The sequence below is a fragment of the Capricornis sumatraensis genome, chromosome 5, assembly GCF_032405125.1.
Source record: "Capricornis sumatraensis isolate serow.1 chromosome 5, serow.2, whole genome shotgun sequence".
Lineage (NCBI taxonomy): Eukaryota > Metazoa > Chordata > Mammalia > Artiodactyla > Bovidae > Capricornis > Capricornis sumatraensis.
In genome coordinates this window covers 121,900,492-121,914,887 of record NC_091073.1, presented here as the reverse complement: position 1 = coordinate 121,914,887, position 14,396 = coordinate 121,900,492, and the positions used below count along the sequence as shown (strand labels likewise).

Below are 14,396 nucleotides of genomic sequence, written 5' to 3'. Positions count from 1 at the left end.
ACGGCCAGTTCAGCACAGTCCTGGGCATCAACACCTCAGTCCCTGCAAGGGGACAGAGACCAGCAGGGGCAGGAGGAAGAGGGGAAATGAGAGCACACTTACTTTAGCACTTAAACGGTCTCCTTTTTGCACAATGGGTATGTTCTCTTATAAACAGTTCCTACCCACCAAAATATACACATACACACACAACAACAACAACAAAAACCCAGGACATGAGGGAAACACAGTTCCACTTCAGAGAGATACAAGCAAGCGACCACTATCCTCTGAAAAGGCAGACTTGCCAATATGGAGGCATTACTGGAATAAAAAAAGTCTTAGTTCACAGATTTACACATGTTGGGCAGTTAACTTAAAACTTAAGGATTAAGAAGAGCTGAAAAACCACTTCAACGTTTGGCAGATAAGTACTTTCATGTAAAATTCTTGTTATTTTCCCGTGTATTGTAAAATCATATAGCATGATTTTAGAATATGATCTCATATAAAAAACATACTGTTTTCCATCAGAGCAAAAGAGCAAAAACTGAAGCAGATAAATTCTTCTGAAGACAAGATGTTCATCGGTTGAATGCCCGTAATAGCAGAGCCGCACCCTGCCCCTCCTAGTCCCCCAGAGCCCAGAGTGCACAGGCCTGCAGGGCGCCACCTGACTGCACAGGCAAAAGGCCTACTCCCAGCCAGGCCCCAGGGCCCGTCCTCTGCGTTTATAGCTCCAGTAAAAGCATGGGACACTGACAAAGACCATGATTAAAACAAGGCCAGAAGCAGGAGCCACAGAGGCGCTGGGAACTGATGAGCACTTGGGTTTTCACCTAGAGATAGAACAATCTGATACAACACAGGCCATTTACTTACCAACATTCTGAATCACAATGAATGGAAGAGAGAAAAAACAGATTTGGTCTATCAAAAATTTTCTTACGGCATTTGAAACACTTCACATCTTTAGCGTACAAACTGAGCAACAAAAGCAATGGAAACGCATCTAACGAAAGGGCTAAGAACGAGCTGCCCTTAATTCAGCAGAGCAAATGACTCCACACTCCTTCCACTTTCTAATGGTGCTGCCTTCCCTGGAGGGACTGAGAATTTGAGGTCCTTTTTGCAAAGAGTCGGACATGACTGAGCAACTGAACTGAACTGACTTTTCCTACAGGATTCCCAGGTGGCACTAGAGGTAAAGAGCTGCCTGCCAACGCAGGAGACATAGGAGACAGGGGTTTGATCCCTGGGTTGGAAAGATCCCCTAGAGGAGGGCATGGCAATCCACTCCGGTATTCTTGTTTGGAGAGTATCATGGACAGAGGAGCCTGGCGGGCTACACTCCATGGGGTCACAGAGTCGGACACGACTGAAGCAACTTAGCATGCACACACTTTCCCTACTGTAAATATTTTGTGGTTAATTGATGACAATTAAAGCAAGAGGTGGGCGTACCTTCTATAGTAAGTAGAGACTGCACGGCAGGGTTAAGAAAGCACTAGGTGGCTCAGTGGTAAAGAACCCGCCTGCAAAGAAGAAGACGCAGGTTCGATCCCTGGGTCAGGAAGATCCCCTGGAGAAGGAAATGACAACCCACTCCAGTACTCTTGCCTGGGAAATTTCATGGACAAAAGAGTCTGGCCAGCTATACAGGCCATGGGGTCGAAGAGTCGGACACGAATGAGCGGCCGAGCAGCAGCGCTCTACGCGGGCTGACAGGAGGGTTTCCTGCAGCAGGGCCTATCTGCAGCCAGCCTGCTCGGTTTCAGCGCTGGGCTTACCCAGACTTCAAAGGCAGGCTGCTTTGCCACAGACGCTCTAAGACAGGCTCCGAGCTAAGGTGAGGCAAGGAGTGACGTGCATCCCACTTCTGAAGGATACCGCGGGAAGACCCCCTTTCTCCTCAAACAGGGATGGGGGGGGGTGGAGCAACCAGCCTGAACTGGAAGACAGGAAATGGCGTCTCGGACAAAGGTGCTTAAAAGCAACATACACTGTTCCCTCCCCACCCATAGACACTCACTGAATCTAAAGCTACACACAACAGATTATCTTTTTTGTGGTAAAGGAAATTTTTTAAAACAAATTTGAGGATTCTATTATAAATTATCTACAAAAAGAAGTTAAAAATTCTACAAAACTCCTAAATCAGGACTTTAGGAATTGTCACACTGGTTTTCCACTAAGACTCAAAGAGACCGGAAGTAGGGGTCCCAGCGGGCAGCACCATCTCAAGGACCCTCCCACAGCACTTCGGGGGACAGGGGCTGCCCACGGGACTGCAGAGGGTGACCTGACGCCACCTTCACAGACTCTCTGGGAGCTGGGACACACTTGGAGAAACACAGAGTCCAAGAGGTCCTGGTGACCTCGTCAACTTACCCCGCCTGACAACTTAATCACCCTGACCTTGGAGCCGACGTGTGGCCCGTCTCCACCACCGCTGTTGGCCCGGTGCATGACAGTCCTCTTGGCGCCGGGCTTGGCCTCCGGGGGCCGGCCTTGGAGGGATGCGGCCCGAGTGGTCTGCGAGGGGGGCGGCGGCCCCTCCCCACCGGCGGGCTTCACCTGCAGGACTTTGTGCTGAGCTGGGCTCTGAGGTATGGTTCTGGCCTGTCTCAAGTGTTTCAATGGCTTCATCTGTTGTCCTGGATACTGTGTGTGAGCACCAGACGGCACAAAGCCCGACGTTTTGGGTGGAACGTTTGCAACGGGCGCATCCTGGTTTTTGACAAGGAGTCTGTTTTTCACATTGGGTCTGACCGGAGGCCCCGGGAAAGGGAGCAGCGGGTTGCCGTTGGCAGGCGGCGGGGCGGGCGTCTGCTCGCCGGGCGCGGCGGGGGTGGGCGGGGCACAGAGCTGCTGCTGCTGCTGCTGCTGCTGCTGCTGCTGCTGCTGCTGCTGCTGCTGCTGCTGGGCCAGCCTCTCGAGCAGCTCCTTCTTCCGGGCGCCCGCCTGCTGCTGCCGCCGCAGCTCCTTCTGCTTTAGGATCTCTTCTCGCAGGCGCTTCTGCTCCTCTATCTTCAGACGGTACAACCTCGTTTCTTCATCTTCATCAGGAAACTGAAACCAGAAACACAAGTGCTTTACTCTAGTACGAGGCGAGCTACAGTTCCAGTCTGTTTCAACAAACTTAAGAAAAGGCACTTTCTAAAATCCCTTTAATTCAGGATCTGAAAGAAACCATTCAAATCTGCCTATACACTTTAAGTGGAACTCCTTCCCCAGGGGAGGGAAAAAAAATTTACACAGCTAAAGCTAATTTGGAAAATCTTATCAGAATATTAAAAATGAAATAATGTAAATTTCCACTCATTTACAACTTTAAATCAATTAAACTATTCATTTATGATATCAAAATATGTTTGAAATGGAAACTGCAACAGCAGGGAGGCCCTGCTGTCACACAGGTTTTATCTGGCTCTTCTCTGACGAACCAACAAAAGGTGGGGTGTAAATGACCTGAAAGGGCCTGATTAGAACTATTGATTTTTCGTACAGAATTTTCAGTCTGATCTCAAACTCATTTGTCACAGAATAATTGCTTACAATGAACAGCCAAGTCAATCTCTCTGACCTTGAACTCATGTACTCTCCTCAGAATCAAAATGCTGCCGACTGCAGTATCGGAATATTAATGGTATGCAAGGGATGCCTTTAATACGCCAGCCTCAAACCACTCTATCAAAAGAATCTTTATAAACTCCAGTAATTTTCAAAAAAAAAGCATTCAGAGAGGAAACTTTATTAGAAGTTAAGCATGCTTAAAATTGTAATAATTTTCTTTCAAAAAAATCATAGATATCATCACTCACAGAACCTTTACAAGAGAATGTAATAGGGTTTAATCTACCCAGAATTCACTGTTAACAAACAAACCTTACAAGCTTGGAATTAAAAGACCAAAGCCTCCCTCACAGCTCACTCGGCGAAGGATGCGCCTACAGTGCACGAGACCCGGGTTTGATCCTTGGGTCGGGAAGATCCCCTGGAGAGGGGAATAGAACCCACTCCAGTATTCCTGCTTGGAGAATCTCACAGACAGAGGAGCCTGGCGAGCTACAGTTCCATGGGGCTGCAAGAATCGGACACGACTGAGCGACTAAACCACCACCATAAGACTAAAACACCGCTGAGGTTGCTGGTGCCCCCAGGGCCCATGCACTGGACCTACAAGACACAGAGCCGAGGCCTCGCTACCTGCATCTCAGAAGCAATTCTGACCAACTCAGTCATCTAACTTCAAACAGCAAATCTGAAGCTGGAAGGGACATTAGGGGAAGACAGGAAAACAGACGTTCAAAAAGCCCAAGAGCCAGGTCATCCTGGGGCAACAGTAACAGGTCCAGAGGGCCCACTGTTTCAAAGGCAGGACAGTTAACACCCACTCGGATTTTTCCCCAAGGAGTCAAAAAACAGTTACAGTATGTTGAAGAATATAGGTAGAAATATTTCGAAATAGACTTGTCCTTTATTCTATCAACTGGGTGAATATAAGAGAAATCACATTTCACATTTACCTAAGCAAAACAAACAGAAGACTTTAAAACGCAAAAAATAAAAATAAAAAACCCACACAAAAAACTGTACTCCTGGTTACACTCCACGTACACTGTGGCCACCTGCAAGTTCCACTTCATGTACAAAGTGCCCATTTTCCTCGAGAGAAGACGTCTTCAGAAGCCTGCTTAAACCAACTACCACGGGAGGGACAGGCAGATGTGCCCAACAGTGTGCCTAAAAAGCCACTTTCCTCATTCTATTTAGCCACTGTCATCATACAAGTGTGTGTGACCTCACTTTTCTGAGCCAAATCCATTTACACGTGAGTTGGGAACCACCTACATAAACTAAAAGCAAGATAAAGCTGTTGGCAAAGATTTCTAAATTATCCCAGTCCACTTTGTAAATCTACATTATTTTTTCATATATTGATTTTAAAACCATAATGTCACCCTTCTTCTAATAATATGTTTTTACATGTTAGCTCAATATTTTTACTTTATATTTACACTTCTGATTTGGAAGCATTACTGTAACAGCTGCTACAATAATCTATTAGAAGACAATCTAATAGAAAACACAACCTGCTTAGTATTCTTACCTGAGGGGAGTCTTTGTGCCATTACTCTTTTATACGGTAAGTCGATCAGCATTAAGTTAGTCCACAGTACTTATTTCTTACGGTCTATACAGCACTATAAAATCAGCATGACTTTCACATACAGGTCTTCCGCCACGTCTGACACATACACCCAACAGCATGGGATATGTGGAGTCACAGGCCCAGAGCCGCTCTGCTAGCGATGGCAGTGGGCTGTGCAGGGGTGTGCCCTGGCCTGCACTACACTGGACACCCAGGCTTTGTGAAAGCTGCATCACATGAGCCACTGCCCAGCCTCTGTGTCTGTAATTCTAGGGGGAGCCCAGAGGGAACTCCAGGGGTCCCAGAGGGAAGCTGCAGGGAAGCACTCGATAAGCGCACTCACTACTTGGACAGGAGACCAATGGACAGAAGAGGCTTGTCCGAGGAGTAAGCTAATAAATTTTACTAATGGAAAGAAATATTCTAAAAATTTTAAGCTGCATGACTAAGCAATCAAAACTATATCAAATAACATCTCAATTGGAAATCACGTAGAACACTGATGTGCATTTTTATTTTTTCTTACCTATTTATACCTAGTTAGAAATCAGCAATAATATACACAATTCAAAACAAAATACGCCCACCCCCCATCTCATTTAAAGGTCCATAGTAAAACTGGTCCTACCTCCTGGTAGCCCACAGGATAAAAGCAGAGCGAGTCGCAGGAACGTAACAGTCTATGTCAGGGGTCGGCTAACTAAGGCCCATGGGCCAAATTCAGCCCAGCACCCACCCGACTCTTCACGCAAAGTGCTCACAGCACACAGCCATGCCCACCTATGCAGGAGCCGTATATAACTGCTTCTGTGCTAACCCTAAAGAGCCAAGTCATTCTGAGAGACCATCCGGACTATAAAGCCTGAGATATTTATCATCTGGGCCTTTTAGAGAAGCCGTCTGTTAAGATTCCTGATACACACAGACTGTGCAACATGTAACTGCAACTGTATAAATACATAAACACAATCTAATACAGGGCCAGGGAGAATGAAACTATCTTCTATGAATATGGGGGTTAGGCTACAAGGAGGAACCGGTGAAAAGAAAGTGGGAAGATTCTGGGAAGAACACACTGGATGCTAAGTGTGTTCTAAGCAGGTAACAAGTACTTACCTCTTACCTAAGCGGCACAGGTTGATTATAAGATCTCCCTGTTTGAGTCCAAGTATTATTTTTTAATTAAAAAGAAAAAAAAAAGCCCCACCTCTGGTTCGGTCTTTGCTTCCTCTTTCGGCTGACCCACAGGGCTAAGCGGCTTGACTCTCCCTTCGGCCTTTCCCTGCGCATTCCTGGGCCCCAGCCCGGGCCTCGAGGGGGGAGACGTGCTCATGATGGGTTTCACTTGAGCCGCAGGCGTGGAGGAGCAGCGGCTGGTGCTCATCTCGATGACGTGAGGCGGCGCGATCGGTAACTCGCGCAGATTGCTATTTCTCGGAGCCGTTGGCTGCATCTGCTGCATTGGCCGCTTGGTGACGTTCTGAGAAGCAGTGTTCTGTCACAGGAAGCAAGAAATCCTCATCACAACTGGAGACTCGGGGGAAGAAGCTGGGCACACGCGCTCAATCTGACTGGGTGAGTGACTTGGGAGGCGAACACTGTCCCGCTGGGAAGCCTTTTCTTGCTATATAAATGCCTCTTGCTCTCTGTAGCAGCATACCCTAGAGCTAAGCCCTGGGGCTGGGAGAGGCACCACACCGGCCTGCGGACAGCCTCCTCTGTAAGGATATTACACCAGTTGACTGCAGTAGGTGCCTTACAGGACGGGGACATTTTTAACAGAATCAACAGAGCAATCAACTCCTGCATGAGGAGTCAGCTGGGTTACTGGCACCCCCACAGTCAACGGGCCCCTAAATTCCAGGTAGAACAAAGAATGAAGCATTAAGTTAGTGCTCTAAAAAACCTACACTCTGGAGGAGAAAGATGCCCGAAGGGTTTCATCGGAGAGGACACTTGTCAGTCATGTTCGTTCTCAGGATTCTCAACAGACCTCACAGCTGGAGAAGCATGCAGATCTGTGAGAGGCCAGCTAGGGAGTACCCAAGGCGGCTCAGCTCAAGGCTGGGGGCATCGTCTGCCGCTCTGCTTATAAGATGAAGTCCAGGTTACAAAACACCCATTTTAGTCTCTATGTTACTTAAAGAAAAACACAGGTTTGCTTCCCTGGTGGTTCAGACAAGAAAGAATTCACCTGCAATGGAAATGACCTGGGTTCAATCCCTGGGTGGGGAAGATCCCCTGGAGAAGGAAATGGCAACCCACTCCAGTACTCTTGCCCAGAAAATCTCATGAACAGAGGAGCCTGGTGGGCTATAGTTCATGGGGTCACAAAGAGTCAGACACCACTGAGGTGACTTAGCATGCATGCATCTAATGGGGGACAAGACAGTAATGATGACTCATCTTTGACTTTCAAAGCAACAGGCTAGTCTCTTTCGATGCCTGACAAGCCACACATCTGCTGACAGGGTTAGAATCGATGAGGCTCTCCCCCATGATTAAGCGCCAGGAAGGCAGGAAATGCGCCTCTCTTGTGCAATGCTCTACTGCCAGGGACTAGAGTAGCACCTGACGACACTGGACGTTCAGTGACTTCTTCCTGATCCACTGACAGGCATTAGTTGCCCAAGGAGTTAGGGATGACCTCAGGACCGAGTAATAAACCGCTGGAGTCAGGGATGACCTCAGGACCGAGTAATAAACCGCTGGAGTCAGGGATGACCTCAGGACCGAGTAATAAACCGCTGGAGTCAGGGATGACCTCAGGACCGAGTAATAAACCGCTGGAGTCAGGGATGACCTCAGGACCGAGTAATAAACCGCTGGAGTCAGGGATGACCTCAGGACCGAGTAATAAACCGCTGGAGTCAGGGATGACCTCAGGACCGAGTAATAAACCACTGGCAAAGGTAGGATGACTATCACCCAAAAATATTTTCTAAAGTTATGCGTCAATCAATAACCTCATCTATCACTACAGAAATAGGCAGATACACCAAAGTCCTGTGCCAGAACAGGCGTCCCCGGAGCCGGCTGAGGACACAGGACACTCACATGCCGCAGCCCCGGGCGCTGGGGGCACTGCATCCGGCTGCTGCTGGGCTGAGGCTGGGTCGCCGGCATGTGAGGCCTGAACTGGGGCTGAGCCACGGGCATCAGCGGCGGAGGCGGCACGGAGAGGTGGTGGTGGTGCTGCTGCGGCTGGTGCGGAGGCTGGTGCGGTGGGGGCGGCTGGAGCGGGGGCTGCAGCGGCGGCTGGAGCGGGGGCTGCTGCTGCGGCTGCGGCTGCGGCTGGTGTGGCGGGGGCAGCGGGGGGTGCAGCGGCCCCTTCCAGGCCAAAAGAGAGACAGAAGACAGTTAACCACGTGTGAACTAGTCACATTCCAGTGCAGCCACTTCCCTAAAGACCCCAACACCAGAAGGAACTTCAAGTGGCACTAAATTTCATTTCAGATTGGTTGGTGAAGGTGAGTAATACCTTAAAGACAGTAATAAGCCAAAAGCTACTATCTGGCATCAGCTACTATCAAATTCTGAACTTCCAGGAACGTATTCTGAGGAAATAACTAAAGAGGAAGGAGGCACAGCCTCAGGGACGCTCTCTGCAGCACTGTGTCTAATACCCAAGCACTGAAAGAACCAACGCGTGCCTGTGCTGGGGACAGCCAGATAATGCCAACTGCTGCAGCAGCGAAAGATACTCACCACCATGAAAAGATGGTAGTAAGAAGCTAACTGGGCAAAGAGAGCATCATGAGGATGCCAGCACTGAGAAGAATGAGAGGTGTGTCACCCCGGCATCTGGGGTGACTGTTTCCAGATGGTGGAACCAGAGTGAACCCATGCCTGCGGCAGCGAAATAGAGGAGTCCTAATCACTGGTCCACCAGGGAATTCCCAAATTATATTTTTTTAATAAAATAATTTAGGAAGAAAATTTTTATCTTATTTTAACATCTTAAGAAATAACCGTTTATCTGTTTTTATTTTAGGTACATATTCTATGTGGTTTCTAAACAATTGGTTCAAGCATATCATCATTACACACCTTAACAGGAAACTTAAAATACAAGATGAAAGCTTCTGGCTAAGAGAACACTCCAGCAGCTGATGAAAAAACCCACCAGCAGAGGGCACTCAAATCTCTCAAATAATAAGGCAGCAGCAACCCGGTTTTCCCCACTACACACTGAAGGAACGTGACCTGACAAAGAAGCTGACTTCCTGTTAACCTCCTGAGAGTCTTGCAGTGATAGCAAAGGTATTATCAAAACATGTCCTAATTTCATTAGCAATATATAGGACATCCTTTACAAAATCTTAATACTCAATTTTTTATTTCCCCAAAAAATGACAATCACTATCTCCATTTTTCCTATGGTTAAGAAAAGAAGCAATATTAAGAAAGTTGTCTTTAATCAAGAGTACATGAAGTTTAACCTCTGTTCTCTAAACACTCTCCACATCTCAGTAGACTAGAATGAAAAGGTGGAGCTTGTCCTTCGGATTCTGAACCACAAGCCACTCACCTGCAGATTGGGCTGCGTGTGCGTGGGCAGGAAGGGCTGTCCCGGGCCCGGCAGGAAGGGTTGGCGAGGAGGGATGAAGGGCCTCGTGGCCGCAGACCCCGGCTGGCTGAAGTGCAGGAGCCCCACAGGCCCTGGCGGCTGGAGGGTTGGCCTCACGGGCCTCTCTCTGGGGAACACAGGCTGCTGCCCCTGCTGACTGAACGCTGGGCCGGGCTGGGTGAACGGCAAGGGGCTGGGCGTGGGCACAGGGTGACCACTGCTGAGGAGCGTGGGAGGAGGAGGCGGTGGGGGGGGACTTCGTTGCTCCAGGAACAGATGGCTCGGGAACCTTGGCTCACCTGAAACTGAGGGGATTTGCAACGTTAATTGCCTCTAGTTACACAGAGCACTCTGTAGAAATCCGCTTTATGGACTGTGCTGCTAAGGACAGAAGTTACACGTGGTGGCTGGAGGTGAGTATCTGAAAAGAACGCTAGATTTTGCCTCTGTGTTTCCAGATCGCTTCCTTAGTTATTCTCCATAGATGATGGCCTCCTTCATGGGAGGTCTTCCCATTTCAGATGCCACTAGTGTCCGATTACAGCCTCTGAAATGACAGGCAGGGCTGTGGCACAGAAACCTGACTCTTCAGAGAATCTCTGGCTAGGGGCTGAGCATGGATAAAGCATGGACATGGCCAGGCACATGGCCCCACATAGCTCTGCTCCCGTCCTCCGCACCCTCCTTTACCTCCCAAGAAGAAAGGGTCTCGCTCCTGGGGCGGGGGCGGGGCCCTCCACTGGTCCTGAAGAGGAAGCCGAGGGGGCTGGCTGAAGCTGTTGGGGACGGGGCCAGGCGTGTGCTGCGGGAACTCTGGAGGGCCCTAAAGAACAGCAGGAAAACAGGATGGAAGGCGGGAAAATAAGCGATAATGTTCAGAAAGGTGTATCTGTGTTAAGTTTTCCTCTGAAAACATCAAGTAACTGATCTCCTGCAGCTCCCCCCCCATCTACATACAACCTCATATTACAAAATAGGTGTATTTTATATCTCTCCCATAATTAAACAGTCAACCATCAAAATGCAACCCCTAAAAATTAATTCAATGCTTGCACAGTACTACAGAACCAGCAGAATATTATTTTTAAGCTTACTGAAATCCACGCAATTACTGACCTTCTTGCCCATTAATCTGAAAGACCAAATGTATACTTCCAGCGTTCCTGACATTTATCTTCTCAAACATGCTACTCTTTGCTACCTTTCTGACAGGACCATAAGCCACAGCTATGAAGTTGCTTTACTTCAAAAGAAGACAAAGAAATTGAATGTGTACTGTAACAAAAATCAGCCATGTCTGATGAAATAGGAAAATGTGAAAATGTTTAAGAAACCACATTACTACAAAAGAAATACTACAGTCAGATTCCACTGGCTAAAAAATTCTGAACTCTTACAGATTACCATTTTTCAAGAACTACATGTTATTAGTAAAAATTTACAAAAAAAAAAAAAACCCTAAAATTACTTACTTCTTTTTCTGCCAGTATTTTATAACTTTAAGTGAAATATCATCTATAAAAATTTTGAATCACTATATTATACACCCGGAACTAATATTGTAAATCAACTATATCTTGATTCTTAAAAAGTCATTTTTTTCAAGTATTTATGGAGAATTAAAAAAAATACATTTACTTAAGAAAGCCCCACATTTTATTTTTCCAGAAATTCATTAATTATATATACTATCATTCAATAACATTTCATTAAGTATTTCTCAACTTAAAAATCACTTTCCCATAAACTTGAAACTCTAATGATTTTCCTGTCCTTTTATTACTAATACAACTAGCTAGTCTCTCTAAATGTGGCATTATATTACAATGCTGAAAACACTTTTGCAAACTACATTTGCTTTCCTTCTCTCTTTAAACAGCTGCTCTCTCCACAGCGTTTTAAGGATAATGCAAAATGAACACCAGAATAAACATCACAAACCTGTAAGACCATTGGCTATATGACATCAACAAAATTATATTTAGACACAAACATTACTTCTTCATAAAAAGACACAGAGACATGTGGTCAGAAAGCCGCAAAGATGACATTCTTGTAGTCTGTGTCTATGTGGGTGAAATCTAGGACATTCTCACCTCACAGTGTTTGACAGCTGACATAAAGGAGCATCACTTCTCACTCTAGATAAAGGCATCAACTAAGATACAACTGAAGCAATAAATATCGGGAACTGACAAATGTCGGATTTATAACTGAGAATACATAACCGTATACTCTCACACTAAATCATCACATTTTTGTACCCCTAATAAATGTATATGTTTTTATCACAATGTTAATTTGAAACTTCTAATATGATGCTGTGATATGGATACTCTTCAATATTTACTCTTTTGCACTAACGCAATAATATGCTGCAAAAGCCTGTTTCCACCAGCATCAGCTGCCCTACACTGATACTGACTGGTCAAATCGCGCTAGGAATCCCGACGGACTCGCCTTCTGTCTTCCACTGCCACTCTCCCCCCATTTTAAAATGACTCGTATTTGTGTGTGCAATGAAATATGTGGTGTGCGTTTACGTGGGTGTTTTGTCAAGTAACTTTAAAAGACAATTATTAATAAAGTATGAAATACAGCATTAGTATCCTGTCGGTAGTTTTACAGACCTTCTTCCTCACATGTAAATGTGTTTCAAAACTTTCTGTATGATAACATATTAGCAATCAAGGTCCAATCATTTTTTTTTAATGCTTAAATCATTTTTCTTGGAGTGGCCCAGAAAATAAAATTTAAAATTGTGTGCCCTCTGTTTTATGACAAGGTTTGACTTGTCACACTGCCTCCCATCTGTGCAACGTGACACACAAATTAGTAACGCTCACCTAAGTAAAACCGGGGCTCAACTATACGGCTTGCTGCCTCGAGCTATTATGGAGTAAGTGTACCTGCCTGTCCCCCCTCTAGAGGAGGGGACACCAAGAGACAGTTTCAGAGAGACCAGCACAGAAGGGACAGGTAAGAGGCATTAACTACACCACAGCCTCAAACAAGGTACTGGGTGTAAAAGGTAGAAGAAATCACTGAGTTTAAAGCCTTATAAAAATGAAACACGTGTTCTTTTCATGAGGTTTTAGCTTACAAAAAGTAAAACATTAACACATACCTGAAGACAAGTAAAAAAACATTTTCAACTTCACAGCATCCTAAGAAATGTTAGCTCCCTTCAGATAACTGCACAGGGATCACGCGTAAGCCGGTGTATGTGGCCTGCGTCAGGCCACCAGGGCAGGGTCTGCCTGGATGCAGGTTTGGCAGGGCAGACGGCACCCCGAGAGGCCTCAGGAAAGCCACGTGGATGTGGAAGTGCCCGTCGTTGGCAGGAGGACGGCTGTGCCAGGAAAGACCCTCACTCTGGCTGACCCCCCCATGTGCTGAGAAGTAGGCGTGAGACGCCGGGGCTGGACCCAGGGAGGCTTACTGGAGCTGTCACCGGGACTTGGGGTCAATGCCCTGCCTCCCTGGCTAGTCTGACAGCCCCAAGCGCGCATGGTGGGACCGAGTGAGGCCCAGCCAGAGTCGGCACCGAGGCTCGTGTCTGGGCACCATCACAAGAGGGAGAGACAGCCCTCCCTGCTTCCCAGGACTCGCTCTCTGCACGAAAGCCCCTGCTTCCAGCGCACTCCCGCGGGGCAGCAGCAGCGGGCGCAGCCATCGGCATGGGAGTCAAGTCACTCTGAGAACCCTGCGCAAGCACTTGCTTCGCAGGCAGGATGGGCGGGGACCGGACGTGATGGCCACGGCCTCCACCTCCCCGGCTCCCGCCCCGCCCGCCTGAGCTCCCCAATGCACGGTGAGGGCAGAGGGACGTGCCCAGCTTCACAGCCAAGGAAATCCAATCACGTGACACTATTATATTTTACTTCTTAATCGTAGATTTCAGTACCCAAGAAAAACAAGTTAAAACACAGTAGGGGAATCCCGTTTCAATGCATATAAGTCACCAAAATGACTAAGTCTGGGGATTCTAAAAATCATTCTTTCCCGACTCAGACATGAAAATCAGTTTATAACTATTACGCAAAACATGAGTTCTGGAAACCGCTGCATTCTGTCCGAACGTCCACATCCTGACTTCTTCAGGAAAATGTTCACTCTGTGCTTCTGTTTCAACCAAAATGCGAGCCCTCTCATAAGCCCCTGGTTCAGACACTCCCTCTTCCCTGTCCCTCCTTCATTCTCCCGCCAGCGGTCTGTCCTGGGGGCCGCGCTGCGCCAGGAGACACTGTGTGCGCCCGGGCCAAGGTGGGCCCCCGAGCCCGCGCCCCCACAGAACCCACGGCACTCCTGGGTGGAGCTCTACACGCCACGTCACACCCCCACCAAGCTGCCACTTCCTCTCGACAGGCCCAGCAGCATCCCTCAAGGCTCCCTGGCTGCCGGGGACACTCTCCCATGCTCCCGCCCCTCGGGCTTCCTCCCCAGCTGCACCTCCATCCACAGACAACTTTTTGCCATGAATCATGTGCTCCAGGCTAATGTTAGCAGTACTCTAGAAATTTTTATTCGCATTCTGATACTGCATTTGGCCAGCTTTCACGTAAAAAACAGGAACAAGATGCTGAATTACAACAGCAGTTGGAACTATTACACTACTGATTTGCTGACAAGCTTTCAATCTGAACTACAGTTAGCACACTTCAGGACTCGCAACTCACTAGCTGTATCAGT

At 47.4% G+C, this 14,396-nt stretch overlaps 1 protein-coding gene across 1 annotated transcript in view; it reads right to left on the bottom strand.

The window, feature by feature from the left end:
* RBM33 (RNA binding motif protein 33) overlaps window positions 1-14,396 on the bottom strand; it is a 104,729-nt gene that overhangs the window by 22,790 nt on the left and 67,543 nt on the right. Inside the window, exons 11-15 of the mRNA XM_068972470.1 lie at window positions 10,395-10,527; window positions 9,666-10,009; window positions 8,192-8,464; window positions 6,342-6,629; window positions 2,371-3,051 (exon numbers count right to left, since the gene is read on the bottom strand). Of these exons, the coding sequence (XP_068828571.1) occupies window positions 2,371-3,051; window positions 6,342-6,629; window positions 8,192-8,464; window positions 9,666-10,009; window positions 10,395-10,527 (1,719 nt within the window). The remainder of the gene's footprint in view (window positions 1-2,370; window positions 3,052-6,341; window positions 6,630-8,191; window positions 8,465-9,665; window positions 10,010-10,394; window positions 10,528-14,396) is intronic.